This window comes from Staurois parvus, unplaced genomic scaffold, assembly GCF_062004578.1.
Source record: "Staurois parvus isolate SC_StPar_1 unplaced genomic scaffold, SC_StPar_1.0 ptg000449l, whole genome shotgun sequence".
Classification (NCBI taxonomy): Eukaryota; Metazoa; Chordata; class Amphibia; order Anura; family Ranidae; genus Staurois; species Staurois parvus.
In genome coordinates, this window is record NW_028318245.1 from 4,791,473 (window position 1) to 4,814,454 (window position 22,982).

A 22,982-nucleotide genomic window follows, 5' to 3' on the forward strand; every position below is an offset into this window, starting at 1 on the left:
TGGATGGAGAAAGTACTTGCTGGCATTGGATCAGGCAAAAGCTTTTGATCGAGTGAATCATGAATATCTGTGGTTGCTACTTGGTAGATACGGCCTGCAGGGGAGGTTTACAGATTGGCTGAAGACATTATATAGAGGGGCTGAGAGCTTCCCACTTGTTAATGGTTGGGTTGGATGGCCTTTTGAGGTCGGCTCTGGTGTGTGCCAGGGATGTCCTTTGAGCCCCCTTCTATATGCTTTCACAATCGACTCCTTTGTAAGAAGGCTAGAGAGCGCATCGTTGTGCGGGGTGCCTCTGGGCATTGCTGGTGCGCCGCCTTTGAAGGTCGTGGCCTATGCTGATGATGTGTCTGTTCTTATCTCTGGGACTGAGGAGGAGCAGGAGGTGGTCTATGTGATACAGCAGTACACGGAGGCTTCTGGCTCTAAAGTCAACCATGAAAAGAGTGAAGTTTTCTGGATGGGTGAGAAGGGTGAAACCTTCAAACTTCCGGATGCCTTCCCAGAGCCCCAGCAGGAAATTAAAGTTTTGGGCATCAAATTTGGTCCTGGTGACTATGGTCATCGAAATTGGGAAAGCAGGTTGGTAGATGCCAATGCCAAAGTGGCAAGCTGGAAGAGATGGAGGCTTTCCTTGAGGGAGAGGGTTGACTTGATCAAAACGTACCTGATCGCGATCTTTTTATATGTCAGCTTCATCTGTATCTTGCCGGTATCTCTCTATGCAAGGGTCCACAGCTGTTTTTTCCAACTGTTACGGGGAAATAGGCTGAACCTGATCAAACGCAATGTAACTTACCTGTCCAGGTGGGAGGGTGGCCTAGGAATGGTAAACCCGATAGTTTTCTTTTCTTTGCTCTTTTTAAAGTACAATCTTGGTAATATGTTAGCAGAGACCCCGCCGGGATGGGTGGGTATTTTTCAGTCTTGGTTTAAGCCTTTTCTGCATTGCTGGGAAGATGGCGGGCCAGTGAAAAGTCTGAGAGTCCGACATAGCAAGCTCCCGGCTTATGTTGCCCCCATGTCTGAAAATACTTTGGCAGTGGCTGGTGACAGTGGAGGATATCCAGTCCTTTCCCATGAAGGTTCTGGGAGGCAGAGGATTTTGGCTGCTGCTTTCAGTGTGTCACTGGCCTTAAAGGATTGCCCAGGTTCTGTAATGAGGGAGGGGTTGCGTTTAATTACCTTGGAGAGAATCCCTTTGAAGTTTAGGGATCAAGCCTGGCTCGCTTTCCATGGAAGGCTCTATGTGAGAGGGAACCTGAAGCCCCGCCCTGTGAATGATCGGGATTGTCCTAGAGCGTAGTGTGTTGGTAAAGTGGAGTCTATGGACCACTTTCTGCTCCAGTGTCCCTTTAACATAGAGGTGTATAAAAGGGTGGGGAGGGTTCTCGGCATCCCTTTTCTCTATCGCATGAGTTATGGAGAGTGGGTGTACGGGGCATTCCCAGCTCGCTGGGACTTTGATTTGGATACTTTTTTTTTAGCTAGTATAGTTGTGTTACTTCACATGGAATGCATGGATTCAGATTACCCTGTGGAAGAAAGTCCTCTTTGTTGAGGTGGTGGTGCACGATATTCTGGGTGAGGTTGGGAAGATTCAGGGTCTTGAGAAGGGCAGGGAGCCTCGAGCGGTCTGGATAAGGGTGTGGAGGAATATCAGACCTGCCTTTGGTGAACTGTCCATCTCTGGGTGAGGGGCTCTTTTCTTATGCGGTTCTTTTCACTCCCTTAGTTTTTGTTGGTTAGGATCTTCTTTTTGAAGGAGGGCTGCATGCATAATGGAGGCAGGGTTGTTTCTTCACCTCTCAGGTGTGATGTCTGGTGTAGTGATGTGAGCGTTGTAAGATATATTTCCCCAGTTATGACGTTCATTTCTGAGAGATTTGCTTTTGTCAGACAGCAGATTTTGCTATATTTATTTTCGTTTTTGTGTAATGTTGTGGACTTTTCAAATTATTTTTCAAAATACAATGTTCTTCTGACAGCCAAGCAACCCAGCCTAGCCGTATATTAAGGGTTAACTTGTCTTGGTTGAAAAGTCGAAGGACTCTAGTTAAGAAATGTACATAATGAGTGAAGTGAGTTTTTTTTACAAGACAATAGATTGTTTGGACTGTAAATAAATACTGTTTATATATTGAGGTTGAGTGGAAGACGTATACAAAAGTTAAATAGACAGCCAAATAAGACTTTAAACCTTCAAATGTTGAATCACCACACCAACAAGTGAACAATAGATGAGACTATATTAATGTTTGAGAAGGGTAAACAACCCTTGAGGAGAATGGTGAGATATCAGTCTTTTCAAATGGTCTTTTCAAACTACAAGGACACCTGGTTGTTGCCTATCATCTTTACAATGGACAAACATCAGTTTAATGTGTCACTCTTAAGACTAAAGGTTAAATTCAGGACATTTTAAGACTAAGAATTGAATATATCTAACCACAAAGATATTACTAAAAAGCATAGTATCTATGGATGTTATAAAGAATATGTTTCACACACCACAAAATATTCAGCAGAATGGGGATTGTATATCACTAACTTGAGTATTGAGATGAGGAAAAAAAGTAAGATATATTGTGAGTTCGCATCAGTTGTATGTCTTATCAGGAAACAAATGCTTTCACACCAGCTTGTATCTCAGAGATGAATAACCGAGTATACACATATATTCCATGGTTCTTATTTAGAACATTATAGCTATGATCAACTATATATCTGGATCAGACGTATATTTAATACCTAAAATCACCTTGAGTTCCACCCGAGGTATGAGTCATCATCAATACTCAAATTGTTCTATGGTACAAGACCGCCACCTGGCAGGCCGGTGAGAAATAGCTTATGTACATACATTTCTCAACTAGCCAATCAAGAAGCCTGGTGGGAGGGTATCTTAGAACAATAGTTTAGTTGGTATAAAAGCCCATGCACCTTATTTAGAAAAAAAAAGACCCTGACTAAAAAAAAAAAACCTGATTAAGAAAAACCTCACTAGAAGAAAATCTGAAGACATCTGAAGAGACAACTCTGCTGAATAACCCCTCTTCCATCTTTTCAAACTTTTAAAAACTTTCTCCTAAACTTCTAAACCTCTGAATCTCTACTATACTATATATCTATCACTTGCCCCTGTGGCATCATTCTGAAGGCGTTCCATTGCCAGCTGAATCCACTGGGAAGTTTCATAGTCTGAATTCCGGGTGTGGTGAGACTGTCCATTTAATTTTGCATTGCATATTTTATCTGTTGTGTAGAGTAACAAGAATTACCTTAGTGTATCACAACTATATTGGGTGGTTATATATATGTAGAGAGATCTGTATTACTGTTAAAATTGTTTGGTGTCATATTCCAAATTTTTCATATTTCATAATTTATTAAATATTAATAATTAGAGTATAATTTATCAAAGAATATCTTCTTCCAATCCTATGGCCACGGTTTGTGAGAATATAACCTCTGAAATACTCTAAATTATTAGTTATTAATAAATTTAATTTTTAATAATCATTATCATTTCGAAGATTGTTATATTGTTTCCCATTATTTAGAAATATTATTATTGTGTATGATATTGGTAGGATATATCTTTGACCGTGTGTATCAATATTCATTCATCACCAGTCTTTTGCGTTTTGTGTTAATATATATATAATTTTTGTACATAAATAAATTTTTATATTTATCTATTATAAGGCAAATTTTGTGTGTATGGTACGAAATCATACTGGCTAAAAGAATTCAAGGTCTAATAATAAGTGGTGATCAAATTATCAAGGTGTCCAAATCATTGGTTTACTAAATATTTGCCGTATTTTAACGGCTGGAGGCACTGTAATATTTCATCTAAGGGAAAGGGACACCGCCCTTTATAAGTACAATAAATCCTTACATAAACCACCACAGTAAATATGTATATAATTATTTATTTTTGTATATTCTGTATATTATTTTGTTTATTGATTGCAAGACTTTTAATAAAGAAAAATTGGGAAGAATGTCCCTTACATTGGTGGTCAGTGGGAAGAATGTCCCTTACATTGGTGGTCAGTGGGAAGAATGTCCCTTACATTGGTCAGTGGGAAGAATGTCCCTTACATTGGTCAGTGGGAAGAATGTCCCTTACATTGGGGGTCAGTGGGAAGAATGCCCCTTACATTGGGGGTCAGTGGGAAGAATGCCCCTTACATTGGGGGTCAGTGAGAAGAATGCCCCTTACATTGGGGGTCAGTGGGAATATTGCCCCTTACATTGATGGTCAGTGAGAACAATGCCCCTTACATTGGGGGTCAGTGGGAAGAATGTCCCTTACATTGGGGATCAGTGGAAAGAATGTCCCTTACATTGGGGGTCAGTGGGAAGAATGTCCCTTACATTGGTGATCAGTGTAAACATTTTCCCTATGCAGCACCCCTACTGGCCAGGAAAGAAGGTAGCTTATCTCCAGTGCAGGGAAAGGACTGACATTACCCCTGGAAGGATCAAATATATTATTTTTATTTTTTGTATATTATTGTCAATGCACAATGGATTCATTTCTTTATTCTCACACAGAGGTTATATTTCAATTAAAATGGAGAAAAAAAATTAAACAAATCAATATTTTGACAGCAGTTGATTATTTATAAGTTGCTGGAACCAAAAAATTTAAAACATTGACTTAAAGTGTTACTAAATCCCGGACCCCACATTTACTATATCCGCTCTCCCTGGACCCCGCACTCGCTATATCCGCTCTCCCTGGACCCTGCACGCGTTATATCTGGTCTCCACGGACCCCACACTCGCTATATCCGCTCTCCCACAGTACACACAACATGGAAATGAAATTATTTTAGTAAATATAAACTGCTAAATACCTTTTCTCATCAGTATATAGCAGTCTTGTGATTTTTATCAGTGTCCAGCAGAGCACTAGTTAATCTTGTCGGAGAAGTCCTGCATGACTCCTGACCCTTTCTCTGGACAGTGCTGATTGGCCCTGTGCTGCTCATATTCACTCTCCCAAAAAAACCCAAAATGCTCTAGCAATACACACTAAACTGAGCATGTGCAAAGTGACTCCTAGAGCTCTGTAATAGTAGCAGATGGATTGGGGACAGTATAAGAAGGGAAGACAGGATCAAACAGCATTTTTACACAATGTGGGGGATTAACCCCTTAGGTTCCACAGTGAGTATAACAAGCCTTCTTTACTGCATATATAGACTGTTTTTACTGTCGTGGGGTTAGTAACACTTTACCACTGATGCACAAGATCATAAAGTGTACAAATGTCTTCCAAGCAGCGATTGGACCAAAGATCGTAACGTCCACTGCTGAAGGATTCTACCGCCTGGTACAAATGTACTAAAATTGTGGCAAAATAATGTGGCCTGGTCTCTCAATGGGATGCGCACACACTGTGCACATGGGAAAGACCACATCAGCAGGAAGGAAATCCCAGCAGTGGCCCTGACAGTTGGATGGTGAAACAAAAACAAAAAAAAAAAAAAAGTGTGTGGGCAGCCAACAACCTCATAGTGTTGGTACCTGGTGTGGCCTGCACCCCCCTAAGTACAGCACTGGTGCAGACAATGGACCTCACCATCGAAGACATTGCTTCTCCTCTGCTTGGACTCCTCCTGTCAGGTTGGGGAGCCCCCAGGTAGCAGGGCCGCACAGTAAAGAATGGATTGGGTCAGTGTGGGCCCTCAGCTTGGTTGAGTATATTCTATGGGCTGCTGTCTCGAGGCACCACCTGTCCCTCGACACATACAGACACTACCTCAAGGGAAGCCCCCCCAAGCCATCTTGGACATGATCTAGAGGAGGTTGTGTCTTACATTTTGGTAATGCTTGAACATACAATTTAATCCCTGCAGGCCTACAACATTTAAACCACTCCTGTAAAACCACCAATATTTGCCCCACCCCCAATATACCATGATGTACTTCAAGGGGATCTATTGGTCCTCAGAAAATATGAGGGTTGTGGGGTGACATATCTTCTGCGGAATGATTTTACCCAGCCTTCCTTATCTGGGGTCTCAATATTTTTATCAGCAGGTGTAGGTACTCTGAAAGACTTCCCGCACTCTGAAACAGCATGTGCCTGCTCGCATTTTCTGGTGTTCATAGTTACATAGTTAGTCTGGCTGACAAAAAAAAAGACAAAAAAGTCCATCCAGTTCAAACATTAAAAAAAAAAAAAAGCAACGTTTTCTTTCGTAGAAAAACATTTCCCACACACTTAACATGCATTGTCGCCTGTGTGAACTCTCTCGTGTTTAAGAAGATTTCCCTTCTGAGTGAAACCTTTCCCACAGTGTGAACATGAAAATGGATAAACACCCGTGTGTTTTCTCTGGTGTCCTGCAAGGAGTTCTTTCCTAGAGAAACCTTTCCCACACTCTAAACATGAAAAGGGATATTCGCCGGTGTGAGTTCTCTGGTGTGTAAGAAGTACGATTTTCTGAGAGAAACCTTTTCCACACTCCGAACAAACATAGGGACGTTCGCCCGTGTGAATTCTTTGGTGCATAAGAAGGTGTGCTTTCTGAGTGAAACATTTCCCACACTCTAAACAAGGAAAAGGGCGTTCGCCTGTGTGAACTTTTTGGTGCTCGGTAAGAATTCCTTTCCGAGGGAAACATTTCCCGCACTCTGAGCATGAATAAGGACGCTCACCTGTGTGACCTCTCTGGTGTAAAAGAAAGTATGCTCTCTGGGAGAAAGATCTCCCACACTCTGAACAGGAATAGGGGCGCTCAGTCGTGTGAATTTTCCGGTGTCTAAGCAGAGCTTTGTTAGTGAAAGATTTTCCACACACTGGACAGGACACTAAATTCTCTCCTGTGTGAACTCCATCATGGCCTAAAGAAGATTCCATAGGTGAATCTCTTGATCCTTCTGTATTGTGAGATATTAGGTGGACATCTGAAGTCATAGTATGTGATATATCGGAAGATTCCTTGGTTTCAGGGTGATCCAATGATCTTAGCAATTGGTAAGAATTTACTTCTGAAGAAGATTGTTCTTCTGAGGTTTTCCTGGAATGCCCATCTGTGGGAAAGCAATTAAAAAGAAAATGCTATAAGTATAATAAGTATGCAATGGTCAGAGACCCCTGAAGTAGCTCTACTTCCTATAATCCCAAGATTGCTGAAGATGGCGAAAAAAGGCCTCCTACAATTCCTCCTGTCTGCAGGGAGAATGCTGGTTCTTAGACAATACCATTCCAGATATTGAGAAATGGACAATAGGATTTAATATCATCAGGAGAATGAAAGAATTAACCACTTGTATGATCACAACCCAGCCTTTATTGAGACATGGAGAGCATAGATCGATTTCTCCTGTTCCCGTGTTCTTCAACCTTATTTTTTACTTTAACATTCATGGACCCCCCTAATAACGCATGCACTTATAGGCCCACCCTGACTAGACCCCACACATCTTGTCCCTCCTATTGTTTACTACCCTTTTCCATTCTGAAGCACAGAAGAGTGGAGGGAATATTCCCCAACCATATTGAAAACTTTGATTATCAAACCCTATGCCGTAGCATACATCCTCCTCTCTGCATACCTATTGTCAATCTGCAGCCAACACCATTGCACAATGTATTGGTAAGAGGCTGTGGACATGCTACAGAAGCTGGTCAAAGACTGTAGACATGGTACAGAAGCTGGTCAAAGACTGTGGACATGGTACGGAAGATGGTCAAAGACTAAGGACATGCTACGGAAGATGGTCAAAGACTGTGGACTTGGTACAGGAGATGGTCAAAGACTGTGGACATGGTACAGAAGATGGGCAAAGACTAAGGACATGCTACGGAAGATGGTCAAAGACTGTGGACTTGGTACAGGAGATGGTCAAAGACTGTGGACATGGTACAGAAGATGGGCAAAGACTGTGGACATGGTACAGGAGATGGGCAAAGACTGTGGACATGGTACAGAAGATGGGCAAAGACTGTGGACATGGTACAGGAGATGGGCAAAGACTGTGGACATGGTACAGGAGATGTTCAAAGATTGTGGACATGGTACAGGAGATGTTCAAAGACTGTGGACATGGTACAGGAGATGTTCAAAGACTGTGGACATGGTACAGGAGATGTTCAAAGACTGTGGACATGGTACAGGAGATGTTCAAAGACTGTGGACATGGTACAGGAGATGGTCAAAGACTGTGGACATGGTACAGGAGATGGTCAAAGACTGTGGACTTGGTACAGGAAATGGTCAAAGACTGTGGAGGTGCTACAGATGATGGTCAAAGACGGCGGACGTGCTACAGATGATGTTCAAAGACGGCGGACGTGCTACAGATGATGTTCAAAGACGGCGGACGTGCTACAGATGATGTTCAAAGACGGCGGACGTGCTACAGATGATGGTCAAAGACGGCGGACGTGCTACAGATGATGGTCAAAGACGGCGGACGTGCTACAGATGATGGTCAAAGACGGCGGACGTGCTACAGATGATGGTTAAAGACGGCGGACGTGCTACAGATGATGGTCAAAGACGGCGGACGTGCTACCGAAGATGCCAAAGACGGCGGACGTGCTACCGAAGATGCCAAAGACGGCGGACGTGCTACCGAGGATGCCAAAGACGGCGGACGTGCTACCGAGGATGCCAAAGACTGCGGACGTGCTACCGAAGATGCCAAAGACTGCGGACGTGCTACAGTAGATGGCCAAAGACTGTATTGAGACTGTGAACACACTACAGTTTATAGCCGTAAATGTTTGATATACTTCAGAAGATGGTAAGAGGCTGTGGATGTACTACAGAAGATGGTCAAAGACTGCAGACGTACTACAGAAGATGGTCAAAGACGGCGGACGTACTACGGAAGATGGTCAAAAATTGCGGACGTACTGCGGAAGATGGTCAAAGACTGCGGACGTACTACAGAAGATGGTTAAAGACTGCCGAAATGCTACAGTGGAATATCAGAGAATGAAAAATCACAGAAAAATAAGTTCAAAAACTTGCCTTCGCAGAAGCCTAAACCATCAGCTGATCCAGAGGAATGCAGAATCCTTTATAAAGCATAGTTCTATTTGCTCCAACAGGGGGCAAACAATTTTCTGATCCACAATATATATTATATAATATACTGTACAGTGGTAAACACACACTTTATAATCATAGAAGTAAAGTTAAAATGTGAACAGTTTCTGCATTTAGTGTTTATGACTTACTTGTGTCCATATGTAGAAAAGACTCCTCCTGTTTACTTTTCATATCCATCTCCCCCTCCTCCATAGACTGCTGATCACCACTCACCAACCTCTCTTCTTCTTTTTCCTCCACTTTAAGCTCAACTTTGATGTCTTTCAGTTCTTCATCCTCAACGCCAAAGATGATAGAATACATTTATAAAGAGGAACAAGAGATCAAGTTGACGTATGTCCTCTCATAGATTAGAATACAATTCTACATGTTCAGTCTCACCTACCTGATTCTGGTGAGGGATGGTGTGACCTTTCCGTGTGGAATCCTGGGAATACAGAGGACGGGGACATCTCTCTGGTGGGTTCCCATTACTGGATCCATCTGTAGGAAACACACACACTGACTGAATCCATTGTTTCTATGTGTTTATCAGATGATGGGGGATCTAGGTGGACCCTCCGTACTGCTCTCTCCTTTACAATAAAGTCTCCTCTTACCCGGTGATGTGTGGGGCGGCTGATTGTCCATCATGACATCTTTGTAGAGATCACATTACCTGATACTGTGACAGTCTACAGGTCCTCAATCATCAATATCAATATACCAAAACGCTTTCTGCATTACTCACCTGTTTTGATATCTATAGAAGGTTCCTCCTGTTTGGTTGTCAGCAACATCCCATCCTTCTCCATAGACTCCTGATAACTCATCACAGTTGTCTCCTCTTCTTCCTCTTTAACCTCAACTTTCATATACATCTGTTCTTCATGCTAAACCAACAGAATGATAGAAAACAACATTTAAAATGTGAGCATCAATAGGCTGAAACTATGAAGAATTTCAAACATTCTATGGCATTTAGCATTCTATCCATCTACCTGATGATGGTGGGGGATGGTGTGATCTTCCTGTGTGGAATCCAGAGGACAAGAACATCTCTCTGGTGGGTTCCCATGACTGGATCCATCTGTAGGAAACACACACACTGACTGAATCCATGGTTTCTATGTGTTTATCAGATGATGGGGGATCTAGGTAGAGCCTCCGTACTGCTCTCTCCTTTACAATAAAGTCTCCTCTTACCCGGTGATGTGAGGGGCGGCTGATTGTCCATCATGACATCTTTGTAGAGATCATCTTTCCTGATATGTTGGTCTACAGGTCCTTAATCATCAATATCAGGGGTGGACTGACAACTCATAGGGCCCCCGGGCAATAGGGGATCATGGGGCCCCTGTGTACTTGCCCAAACTCAAAAAGGCCTATGAAAAAGGTACCAGGGGCATCTCATGGGGCCCCCTACTGACCCCGGGCCCTCGAGCAGTGCCCGAGTTTCCAAATGGTCAGTCCGCCGCTGATCAATATACATACCGAAATGCTTTCTGCATTACTCACCCGTTTTGACATCTAAAGAAGGTTGCTCCTGTTTGATTGTCAGCAACATCCCACCCTTCTCCATAGACTCCTGATAACTCATCACAGTTGTCTCCTCTTCTTCCTCTTTAACCTCAACTTTCATATACATCTGTTCTTCATGCTAAACCAACACAATTGTAGAAAACAACATTTAAAATGTGAGCATCAAAAGGCTGAAACTATGAAGAATTTAAAATAGTCTGTGTGCATTTAGTGTTCTACCCATCTACCTGATCCTGGTGAGGGATGGTGTGATCTTCCGGTGTGGAATCCAGAGGACAGGGACATCTCTCTGGTGGGTTCCCATGACTGGATCCATCTGTAGGAAACACACACACTGACTGAATCCATTGTTTCTGTGTTTATCAGATGATGGGGGATCTAGGTGAACCCTCCGTACTGCTCTCTCCTTTACAATAAAGTCTCCTCTTACCCGGTGATGTGAGCGGCAGCTGATCCTCCATCATGACGTCCTTGTAGAGATCATCTTTCCTGATAATATGTCGGTCTACAGGTCCTTACTCATCAATATATATACCGATACACTTTCTGCATTACTCACCTGTTTTGACATCTAAAGAAGGTTGCTCCTGTTTGATTGTCAGCAACATCCCATCCTTCTCCATAGACTCCTGATAACTCATCACAGTTATCTCCTCTTCTTCCTCTTTAACCTCAACTTTCATATACATCTGTTCTTCATGCTAAACCAACAGAATGATAGAAAACAACATTTAAAATGTGAGCATCAATAGGCTGAAACTATGAAGAATTTCAAACAGTCTGTGGGCATTTAGCATTCTATCCATCTACCTGATGATGGTTGGGGATGGTGTGATCTTCCTGTGTGGAATCCAGAGGATGGGGACATCTCTCTGGTGGGTTCCCATTACTGGATCCATCTGTAGGAAACACACACACTGACTGAATCCATTGTTTCTATGTGTTTATCAGATGATGGGGGGATCTAGGTGGACCCTCCGTACTGCTGTCTCCTTTACAATAAAGTCTCCTCTTACGCGGTGATGTGAGGGGCGGCTGATTGTCCATCATGACGTCCTTGTAGAGGTCCTTGTGTCCTTCTAAATACTCCCACTCCTCCATGGAGAAATAGACAGTGTCATCCTGACACCTTATAGGAACCTGACACACACAATGATACAGTCACCATCCAGACACATCCCTTGTCTGTTACTGGAGAATGTCCCAGAATTCCCGACACCGCTCACCTCTCCCATCAGCAGATCTTCTGGGTGACTTCTAGAATCTTCTTGGCACTGGTTCCCTCTGTTGTCAGGCAGTGAGGTGGAGGCACTGTGATGGGTGATGTCCTGTGAAGACAGCGGCTGGATGTTAATGGCTCAGTAGATGTTTTTATCTACACCTTATAATGAGAAAGTAACAATTATCACTACAGACTTCCCAGAATCCTGCTGACCTGTCCATTTGGTCAACAGGAGACAAGAAAGAGAGTTAAGCAGCTTAGAACTGCTAGGACTGGTTATTCTGTATTGGTGGTGTAATGCTATCCGGACGCTGGGACTGGTCACTCTGTAGTGAGTCCCTTGTGCTTATCCTCCACCCCCCATCTCTGCACTTCTAGGTCATCACAGAAGGGTTACTGGGCGTAAATATAAAACAATTTCTTACTACCTTCTCTGCTGCCAGTTCCAGGAATATCTCCTCTCTACTTCCTCCTTCAACACTTGCGAAACTTCGTATTTATAATCTGACATCACTTCCTGTTTCACTGACCATGCATGAGCTCCCCACCTTGAGGAGATGATATATATTGCAGCCTACATTGCCACACAGTCCTTTCATCTATTTTACACACACAGATTATAGCTCAGCTATAATGCAGACCAAAAATAGAATAGAAAATAATAATTTGACAGTGTTTTATTAATTAAAATATAAAACTAAAAAATTAAAAACAAAAGGAAAGTTGTAAGGACATTATAACAGAATTTGGAAAATGCCTTCAGTCAGGCTACAAGCCTGGAGGTTGTGGTCTTGCTCCTCCAACCTCTATAGAACAGTCTTAACCTATTTGCCCCAGAGGGACCCTTCATAGCATTCTTAGGTCCCAGGTAATGCCTGCGAAAGTGAAGTCATCAGGGTCCGTGAGAACATTGATGATCAGTGAGAAGAATGTCCCTTACATTGGTGGTCAGTGAGAAGAATGTCCCTTACATTGGTGGTCAGTGAGAAGAATGTCCCTTACATTGATGATCAGTGAGATGAATGTCCCTTACATTGGTGGTCAGTGACAAGAATGTCCCTTACATTGGTGGTCAGTGAGAAGAATGCTCCTTACATTGGGGGTTAGTGAGAAGAATGTCCCTTACATTGATGATCAGTGAGAAGAATGTCCCTTACATTGGTGATCAGTGGGAAGAATGTCCCTTATATTGGGGGTCAGTGGGAAGAATGTCCCTTACATTGGGGGTCAGTGGGAAGAATGTCCCTTACATTGGGGGTCAGTGGGAAGAATGTACCTTACATTGGTGGTCAATTGGAAGTATGCTCCTTACATTGGTAATCAGTGGGAAGAATGCTCCTTACATTGGGGGTCATTGGGAAGAATGTACCTTACATTGGTGGTCAATTGGAAGTATGCTCCTTACCTTGGTAATCAGTGGGAAGAATGCTCCTTACATTGGGGGTCAGTGGGAAGAATGTCCCTTACATTGGGGGTCAGTGGGAAGAATTTCCCTTACATTGGTAGTCAATTGGAAGTATGCTCCTTACATTGGTAATCAGTGGGAAGAATGTCCCTTACATTGGGGGTCAGTGGGAAGAATGCTCCTTACAATGGTAATCAGTGGGAAGAATGTCCCTTACATTGGTGGTCAATGGGGAGAATGTCCCTTACATTGGGGGTCAGTGGGAAGAATGTCCCTTACATTGGTGGTCAGTGGGAAGAATGCCCCTTACATTGGAGGTCAGTGGGAAGAATGTCCCTTACATTGGTGATCAGTGGGAAGAATGTCCCTTACATTGGTGATCAGTGGGAACAATGTCCATTACATTGGGGGTCAGTGGGAAGAATGTTCCTTACATTGGTGGTCAATGGGAGAAGGAGGAGGACACACTAAAGGATCTCTCCCTGAGAACCAGCAATTTTCAAGCCTGGGCTTTCAAACCATGCTTAATCCAGGAGGAGGCCCTCGGAGGGATCCCCCTGATGACACAGGGCCTAGTGAGGAGGAGGAGGTGGAGGATCTGACTGTGGGTCCAGGCCCTGGTGAGGATCGATAATCTTCTGTGTACAGACAGAAGATTATTGATCAATTCTTGATGATTGGTAAAGCTGAGGAAAGACTTAAAGTTTTGAAAGCGGAGTACAAATCCTTCAGAGTCGAATACTGCCAGGCCTGGAGAAAGAACAGATTGTCCATGAAGCCAGAATTACAGCAAATGGAGGAAAAGGTGAAGAAACAATCTTTATTACTGGAAAAGTTGAAAGCCAGAAGTGAAGCATTTAAAGAAAAGTTTGACAATGAGAGATTTGCCAGCCAAACATTATCGATTTCTGGGGATCAGCAGCCTCAGTTAATGGATGATCCGGATCCATCTACCTCTGCGTCTCTTCCCCCATGTCAGGCTGCGGAGTTGTCAGCAACAACCAGCCAGGGGGTTGAGAGTGAGAATGGAACCCTGACCTTCATCCAGCAGATGGAGTCACCCCGAGGGCAGACAGGTTTGCCTTTTCTGATGACCCTTCAGAAGTCCCTAAGGACGGACAGAGGAGGTACAGACCAGCAAAGCCAGTACTGGTGGAGAAATCCCAGTACACCAAGATGGCTGCTTCCAAGATGTCTGCCCCACTGGCTGTGGTGAGTACTGCTGATGAGAAGGAGCGCTGCAAACAACCTGCTGTGGAAGTATCGTCAGCCAACTTGGAAGGAAAACCCTTGACAAACATGTCTCCAGACCATCATGGGAATGTGGATAGACCTGCACCAAAGACCCCAGAGATGAATGTTACTGTTGCTGTTCCTGCCAAGACCAGTAGTCCCTCTACAGGCAAGATGGCTGTCACCTGCAAAGAGTCTGCTTTACCTGAATCTGCATGTGTTCCAGAGCTAATTGATGCTGGTGGGGGAGAGGAGCAGCACACTGCACCCTGTGGAGAGAAAACAACAAACATGGATGTCTGTGATGTTTTACCTTTTGCCGTGTCTAAACAGCATGCACTATCTGTACTGAAAGCTCTGTCCTGGAGGAAGAGATGACAACTGGAGCTGAAGTTTCTATAGTTGCAGCAGTGAGTACGGACATTGCTATGAAGATTATGAATGTGTCAGCAAATAATATGACTGGTGAGACTTTTAAAGCAATGGATGTGCTGGTGGTAGGTGGTGGTGAAGGGGTTAATGTTGCCGGCAAGAGTAAAAATGACATTTCTCAACCTGTTCAGCAAAGAGAGGATTCATCATCCAATCTCAAATTTGAGCAATTGGTATCTGCTAGAGTTGTATCAGATGCATCCAAATACACAAATGTTTCTACTGTTGGGAGGAATGTGGGGAGCTATGCCTCTGTTTTGGGGAGTCGCACCAAGGAGGGTGGAGGGAATGTTGGAAATCCTAATGGTCACAATTTGGGGAGGTTTGGTGGTAGGATGGTTGGTGGGTCCAGGAGGTGGAAGGTTGGGCAGTTCAGATGGGAGGGAACACCACCAGTAAGGGAGAGGGTGGCTGAGTTGATTTTGGAGATGGAGTTTAAAGCCTGTGATGTATTTGCTTTGATCTGCCCAGTCGGCAGTTATGAATACAATTTATCGTTTGTGAAACCTGAAGGTCTGGATCGTTTTTGGGAGAGACATAGGAGGTGCAGGAGCCTTCAGCAGTAGAGAGGTTTGGTGGCAAAGGTGGTTTCAAGGCAGCTTTCGATAAAATCAGTGACAATCCTGGTCCGCAATGAATCCATACCAGAGGCTGATTTGGTAGTGTGGCTACACCAATATGGCGAGGTCCTCACCCTACTGCGGAAGGTCCTTGACGAGCCTGGGCTATGGACAGGGGCCTGGACAGTGTCGCTGCAAATGAGGGTGCTGGGCAATGTGGTTCAGTAACTGCCTGCTTAGCATTTCTGGGAAGGGATAGGATGACCATTTTCTATCAAGGTCAGCCTAAGGTTTGTAATAAATGTGGAGAGAAAGGTCACTTTGCATCCTCCTGTACCATCAAGAAAATGCTCACTGTGCCAGGATTTAGGCCATTTGGCCAAATAATGCACCCAGATTCGTATAATCAGTGCCCAGAGGCACTACATAACCTGCCAGGATTGGAGGCTGAGCTGCAGAAGCTGGATAAAGAAGATGAGGCAGCTGATGCTATGGAGGAAACTGTTGTTGCCCCTCCTGTGTCTGTTCCCTCTGTTGTGTCAGATTCGGTTTCCCCTAGTAATGTCATCCCTGAGTCTGTCCCTCCTCTTCCTAATCCTACGGTATGTAGATCCTCCAGACTAGTGGAAGCTGCTGTGGTGGCGGGTTTAGCAGATCTTCCCTCTCGATCTACTACACCTCCGGTACCTGTCTGATAGCGCAAACGTGGGCAGGAGATTGTGGGGGTGCTGGCTAGGGGTGGAGACAATGGGGCTCAGAGAGGGGTGTCCATGTCCCATGTCTCACCTCCTGCTGGGGGGGATTCGGCTGATGAGGGGTGGGAGAGGGTTAAGAGGAAGAAAAAGAAGAAGAGGAGGATGAGAAGAGCTCTCCTTTCTTCAGAATCAGACCCAGGAGGGGTGCCTCTTGGCAACACCTATTGAGTTTTGTCAGGTGATGAGATGGTATCTGATTTATCCATTTCTTTATCATCTATGGATGAGGGGGAGTCACATACTCTGAAGAGATCTGTTTCGGGTGATGAGAGTGTGGTAGAGGTTAAGAAACAACTACCCCAATCATCTTGATGGCAGTTCCCGCTCCGTTAAGGTGGTGACCATTAATGTCGCCAGCATTAAATCTGCAAGAGCTCGTGATACGGCCTTATTTTTGCTCAGCGAGTTTGATGCTGAGATTTTATTTTTGCAAGAGACCTGGCTCAATGCTTTGGCCAAAGTCCACCTAGCAAAAAGGTAGTGGAGATGTAGTCCCTCCTTTTGGTCTCTTGCGGCTGAGCCTTGCAGCGGAGTTGCGGTCCTTTTTAAAACCGATATGGTAACGTGTCGGTGGGTAATTGAGGTAGAAATGGGGAGATGCATGGTCATTGACGTCTCTGTTAGGGGGCAGGACCTGCGCCTGATCAATATCTACAGACCACAGTCAAAATGCCTTTGAAGGTCATGGTCTATGCTGATGATGTGTCTGTTATCTCTGGGACTGAGGAGGTGCAGGAGGTGGTCTCTGTGATGGTGCAGTACACGGAGGCTTCTGGCTCTAAAGTCAACCATGAAAAGAGTGAAGTTTTCTCGATGGGTGAGGAGGGTGAAAGCTTCAAACTTCCGGATGCCTTCCCGGAGCCCCAGCAGGAAATCAAAGTGTTGGGCATCAAATTTGGTCCTGGTGACTATGGTCATCGAAATTGGGAAAGCAGGTTGGTAGATGCCAATGCCAAAGTAGCAAGCTGGAAGAGATGGAGGCTTTCCTTGAGGGAGAGGGTTGACTTGATCAAAACGTACCTGATCTCGATTTTTGTATATGTCCGCTTTGTCTGTATCTTGCTGGTATCTCTCTATGCAAAGGTCTGCAGCTGTTTTTTTCCAACTGTTATGGGGAAATAGGCTGAACCTGATCAAACGCAGTGTAACATACCTGTCCAGGTGGCCTAGGAATGGTCAACCCAATTTAGTTTTCTTTTCTTTGCTCTTTTTAACCACCTTCCGCCCACCCTATAGTACAATGACGGGCACAAGGTGGTTCTCTCGTTCTGATAGGACGTCATATGACGTCCTACCATTCTCACTGAGCATGCGCGGCTCAGGGAGCACGCAGCGCGGCGATCGCCTGTGCGCTGTGTCCTGTGTCCCTAGGACACAGCGGATCATGGAAAGAGCCGAAGATGTCGGCTCGGTCATGTGATCAGCTGTGTCCAATTACAGCTGATCACATGTAAACACGGAAATGCCATTTATCGGCATTTCTCTCCTCTCAAGCTGTCACGCTGACAGCTCGAGAGGAGAGGAGAGCCGGTAATCTGCTTTCCGCGGAGGGGACATGTACACTGATCTTCAGGGCACTGATGATCAGTGTGCCCTGATGATCAGTGTAGCCCCAGAAGTGCCACCTGTCAGTGCCCATCAGTGCCACCTGTCAGTGCCCATCAGTGCCACGTGCCAGTGCCCATCAGTGCCACATCAATGCCACATATCAGTGCACATCAATGCCACATATCAGTGCCCATCTGAGCTGCCTTTCAATGTCACCCATCAGTGCCAGTCAGTGCCACCTATCAGTGCTGGCAATCAGTGCCACCTATCAGTGCCAGTCAGTGTGGCCTATCAGTGCGCATCAATGCCAGTCAGTGCCGCCTATTAGTGCCAGCCAGTGCCGCCTATCAGTGCCAAATATCAGTGTAATGTATCAGTGCTGCCTTTCAGTGCCCATCAGTGATGCCTGTCAATGCCCATCAATGCAACCTACCAGTGCCTCCTCATCAGTGCCCATCAGTGCCACCTATCAGTGTCCATCAGTGCAGCCTATCATTGCCCATCACTGCAGCCTCATTAGCGCACATCAGTGAAGGAGAAAAATCACTTATTTACAAAATTGTATAACATAAACTAAGAAAAAACTTTTTTTTTTAATTTTTTTTAGTGGTTTTTGGTTTGTTTAAGAAAAAATTAAAATCCCAGAGATGATTAAATACCACCAAAAGAAAGCTCTATCTGTCTCAAAAAAATGATAAAAATTTCATATGGGTACAGTGTTGCATGACCACGCAATTGTCATTCAAAGTGTGACAGTGCTGAAAGCTGGAAATTGGCCTGGGCAGGAAGGGGGTATAAGTGCCCTGTAGGCAAGTGGTTAAAGTACAATCTTGGTAATATGTTAGCAGAGACCCCGCCGGGATGGGTGAATATTTTTCAGTCTTGGTTTAGGCCTTTTCTGCGTTGCTGGGAAGATGGCGGGCCAGTGAAAAGTCTGAGAGTCCGACATGGCAAGCTCCCGGCTTATGTTGCCCGTGTATGTCCATCTCTGGGTGAGGGTCTCGTATATAATTATTTATTTATGTATATTCTGTATATGTTTTTATGTTTATTGATTGCAAGATTTTTATTAAAGAAAAATTGGGAAGAATGTCCCTTACATTAGTGGTCAGTGGGAAGAATGTCCCTTACATTGGGGGTCAGTGGGAAGAATGTCCCTTACATTGGTGATCAGTGGGAAGAATGTCCCTTACATTGGTGATCAGTGAGAAGAATGTCCCTTACATTGGTGATCAGTGGGAAGAATGTCCCTTACATTGGTGGTCAGTGGGAAGAATGTCCCTTACATTGGTGATCAGTGGGAAGAATGTCCCTTACATTGGTGGTCAGTGGGAAGAATGTCCCTTACATTGGGGGTCAGTGGGAAGAATGTCCCTTACATTGGAGATCAGTGGGAAGAATGTCCCTTACATTGGTGATCAGTGGGAAGAATGTCCCTTACATTGGGGGTCAGTGGGAAGAATGTCCCTTACATTGGGGGTCAGTGGGAAGAATGTCCCTTACATTGGTGCAGGGAAAGGTCTGACATTACCCTTGGAAGGATCCATTATATATACAGTGGGGCAAAAAAGTATTTAGTCAGCCACTAATTGTGCAAGTTCTCCCATTTAAAAAGATGAGAGAGGCCTGTAATTGGCATCATAGGTAGACCTCAACTATGAGAGACAAAATGAGAAACAAAATCCAGACAATCACATTGGCTGATTTGGAAAGAATTTATTTGCAAATTATGGTGGAAAATAAGTATTTGGTCACCTACAAACAAGAACTCTGGCACTGCCCGAGGGCCCGGGGTCACTAGGGGGCCCCATGAGATGCCCCTGGTACCTTTTTCATAGGCTTTTTTGAGTTTGGGTAAGGACACAGGGGCCCCTATTGCCCAGGGGCCCCATGAGTTGTTTGTCCGCCCCTGCCCCCAGCCCTGCTTGGACATGATCTAGAGGAGGTTGTGCCTTACATTTTGGTAATACTTGAACCAGGGGCAGACTGACAACTCATGGGGCCCCAGGGCAATAGGGGATCATGGGGCCCCTGTGTCCTTGCCCAAACAAGCCTATGAAAAAGGTACCAGGGGCATCTCAGGGGCCCCCTACTGACCCCGGGACCTCGGGCAGTGCCCGAATGTCCAAATGGTCAGTCCGCCCCTGGCTTGAACATACAATTTAATCCCTGCAGGCCTAGAACTTTTAAACCACTCCTGTAAAGCCACCAATATTTGCCCCACCCCCAATATACCATGATGTACATCAATGGGATCTATTGGCCCTCAGAAAATATGAGGCTTGTGGGGTGACATATCTTCTCTGGAATGATTTTACCCAGCCTTCTTTATCTGGGGTCTCAATATTTTTGTTAGCAGCATCAGCAGGTGTGGGTACTCTGATGTCTAGTTAGACTTCCTTTAAGAGTAAAACATTTTCCGCACTCTGAACAGGAAAAAAGGCCCTTGCCCTTGTGAATTCTCTGGTGTCCATGAAGGCTTTTTTTCTTAGTGAAAAACTTCCCGCACTCTAAACACGGGAAACGGCACGCGCCTGCTTGGATTTTCTGCTGTTCAGCAAGGTTTTCTTTGGTAGAGAAACATTTCCCACACTCTGAACACAAAAAAGGATTTTCCCCTGTGTGAAGTCTCTGGTGTTTACGGAGATTTCCCTTCTGAGTGAAACCTTTCCCGCAGTCTGAACATGAAAATGGACGTTCACCCGTGTGTTTTTTCTGGTGTCCGACAAGGTTTTCTTTCCTAGAGAAACCTTTCCCGCACTCTGAACACGAAAAGAGATATTTCCCGGTGTGAGTTCTCTGGTGTGTAAGAAGTACGATTTTCTGAGAGAAACATTTTCCGCACTCTGAACAAAAATAAGGACGTTCACCCGTGTGAATTCTCTGGTGTATAAGAAGGTGTGCTTTCTGGGTGAAGCTTTTCCCGCACTCTAAACAAGGGAAAGGGCGCTCGCCTGTGTGACTTTTCTGGTGATCGATAAGAAATCCTTTCCGAGTGAAACGTTTCCCGCACTCTGAGCATGAATAAGGACACCCAGCTGCGTGACTTGTCTGGTGTCTAATTAGTGCTTTGTTGTAAATGAAGGATTTCCCGCACACTGAACAGGACAATGAACTTTTGCCTGTGTGAACCCCTTCATGGCTAAAAGAAGCATCCTCTGGTGGATCTGTTGATCTATCCTCATGGTGAGAACTTCGATGAACATCCGGAGTCATGCTTTGTATATTATCAGGAGCTTCTTCAGGATTAGAGGGACCCATCAATCTTTCCAGCCGGTAGCCATTTACTACCGAAGAACACGGTGCAATGCCAGTATCCTTTGCATTCAATTCTGGAGATACATTGAGGTTCCCTTCCCTGGTACTTGTATTGCGAACACAGCGGCCATCTGATGAAAAAAAAATTTAAATAAATGCGATCAGCAAGTTTCATGTGTTGTCAAAGCATTCACAATCCAAGGTCATTAACCGCTTGCCCTCCACCCTATAGCGGACATACTGCAACAGGGCAGCAGGGATGCACAAAATCCCGTATATCCACGCACAGCCCTGCCCGCGCCGCTATTGGTGGGTAGAGATGTCAATCTCTGGGTCCAGGCCGGCACTCGGTGATCGAAAGCTGACAGGGGTGAAGTCTGTATTTGAACAACCCAGGTCTCTCCCATCAGCAAGGACATGCTGCTTTGTATCTCTGCACACAGCAGCATGTCTCCATAGTAAAACACACAGCACACAGTTAACCCTTTGATTGTCCCACATGTTAACCCCTTCCTGCCCAGTGCCAGTGCCCCCAGAAGTTAACCCCTTCCTGCCCAGTGCCATTAACACAGCGTCAGTGCCCTCGGATCTTAGCCCCTTCCTGCCCAGTGCTATTAGTACAGTGTCAGTGCCCCCAGAAGTTAAACCATTCCTGCCCAGTGTCATTTGTACAGCGTCGGTGCCCCCAGATGTTAACTTCTTCCTGCCCAGTGCCATTAGTACAGTGTCAGTGCCCCCCGGATGTTAACCCCTTCCTGCCCAGTGTCATCTGTACAGTGTCGGTGCCCCCGGATGTTAACCCCTTCCTGCCCAGTGCAATTAGTACAGTGTCGGTGCCCCCAGATGTTAACCCCTTCCTGCCCAGTGCCATTAGTACAGTGGTCGGTGCTTTTTATTAGCACTGATCACTGTATTGGTGTCACTGGGGATGTCAGTCGCAGTTAGTCAGTCCCCCCCCCAGTGTCAGAATGCCTTCCGCTGTCCCACTATAAACCGCTGATTACCTCTTCTACTAGTATAAAAAATAATTTAAAAAAAAATCCAGTATCTATACCGCCATTTGTAGAAGCTATAACTTTCAGCCCTCATGCACACGGGACGTGTTGATAATGCTGGTGACATTAGCTGTGTAAAGTCATTTTAAAAACCTGAGTTTTTCAGTTTTTTTATTTTGCATTAGCGTTTAGCAGCGTTTTCCCGTGTTTGCAGTTTTTAGTGTTTTTTTATTACCAAAAAAAATTGGGGGTGTAAAAAAAAACATCCAAAAACGCCAGTTTGCACGTTTTACAGAGTGTTAGAGCGTTTTTACAGGTAAGCCCTTGGTATTGCTGGCAGTGGCCATCTCCAGTAAGGGCAAATGATTCATGTAGCATTTACTTCCTGGAACCCATCTGCTCTTAGCTCAGCCCTTGGTATTGCTGATAGTGGCCATCTCCAGTAAGGGCAAATGATTCATGTAGCATTTACTTCCCGGAACCCACCTGCTCTTAGCTCAACCCTTGGTATTGCTGGCAGTGGCCATCTCAAGTAAGGGCAAATGATTCATGTAGCATTTACTTCCCGGAACCCATCTGCTCTTAGCTCAGGCATTGGCTGGCCTGAGAACCCTTCCCCCCACCCCCCCTATCCTGAAGATTCCTAGGATGTATTACATCATTTGCCTAGGCACTGAAACCAGGAAGTAAATGAAGAAATATATATACTGTATATAAAAAAAAATTAAATAAGTAAATATGATATACTTTTCTATCTATCTACTAGTGCCAGCAGCATACGGATTTAGAATAGTCCATGTTGAGTGAGAAAGCGAAGTTCCACTTTAACCCATTGGGGTTAACCGTGTGCTTAGGAAGTGTTAATGTGTGCTGATCTTATAAGAGTTCTTATTGTTTTTTTCCCCTGCTTAGCAGGGACCAGAAAAAACAAGATCGCCTGTCACTACACAGAGCCCTGTCCATGAAG

At 44.7% G+C, this 22,982-nt stretch overlaps 2 protein-coding genes across 2 annotated transcripts in view; both read right to left on the minus strand.

Annotated features, from left to right (window-relative positions):
• The window catches only part of LOC149453410 (uncharacterized), a 72,829-nt gene that overhangs the window by 16,333 nt on the left and 33,514 nt on the right, over nucleotides 1-22,982 (minus strand). The window contains exons 6-18 of the mRNA XM_089688640.1: nucleotides 20,129-21,151; nucleotides 16,061-16,191; nucleotides 11,167-11,308; nucleotides 10,835-10,896; nucleotides 10,584-10,725; nucleotides 9,817-9,951; nucleotides 9,472-9,497; nucleotides 9,215-9,362; nucleotides 8,889-8,949; nucleotides 8,545-8,690; nucleotides 6,682-7,056; nucleotides 6,254-6,573; nucleotides 6,020-6,145 (exon numbers count right to left, since the gene is read on the minus strand). Coding sequence (XP_089544766.1) covers nucleotides 6,020-6,145; nucleotides 6,254-6,573; nucleotides 6,682-7,056; nucleotides 8,545-8,690; nucleotides 8,889-8,949; nucleotides 9,215-9,362; nucleotides 9,472-9,497; nucleotides 9,817-9,951; nucleotides 10,584-10,725; nucleotides 10,835-10,896; nucleotides 11,167-11,308; nucleotides 16,061-16,191; nucleotides 20,129-21,151 — 2,837 coding nt within the window. The remainder of the gene's footprint in view (nucleotides 1-6,019; nucleotides 6,146-6,253; nucleotides 6,574-6,681; nucleotides 7,057-8,544; nucleotides 8,691-8,888; nucleotides 8,950-9,214; nucleotides 9,363-9,471; nucleotides 9,498-9,816; nucleotides 9,952-10,583; nucleotides 10,726-10,834; nucleotides 10,897-11,166; nucleotides 11,309-16,060; nucleotides 16,192-20,128; nucleotides 21,152-22,982) is intronic.
• Nucleotides 11,424-19,100, minus strand: LOC149453411 (uncharacterized). The gene is made up of 3 exons (XM_089688564.1): nucleotides 14,673-19,100; nucleotides 11,834-11,935; nucleotides 11,424-11,747 (listed from the first exon to the last, which is right to left on the minus strand). The coding sequence occupies exons 1-3, from the start codon at nucleotides 14,682-14,684 to the stop codon at nucleotides 11,544-11,546; spliced, it is 318 nt and encodes a 105-aa protein (XP_089544690.1). The 5' UTR covers nucleotides 14,685-19,100; the 3' UTR covers nucleotides 11,424-11,543.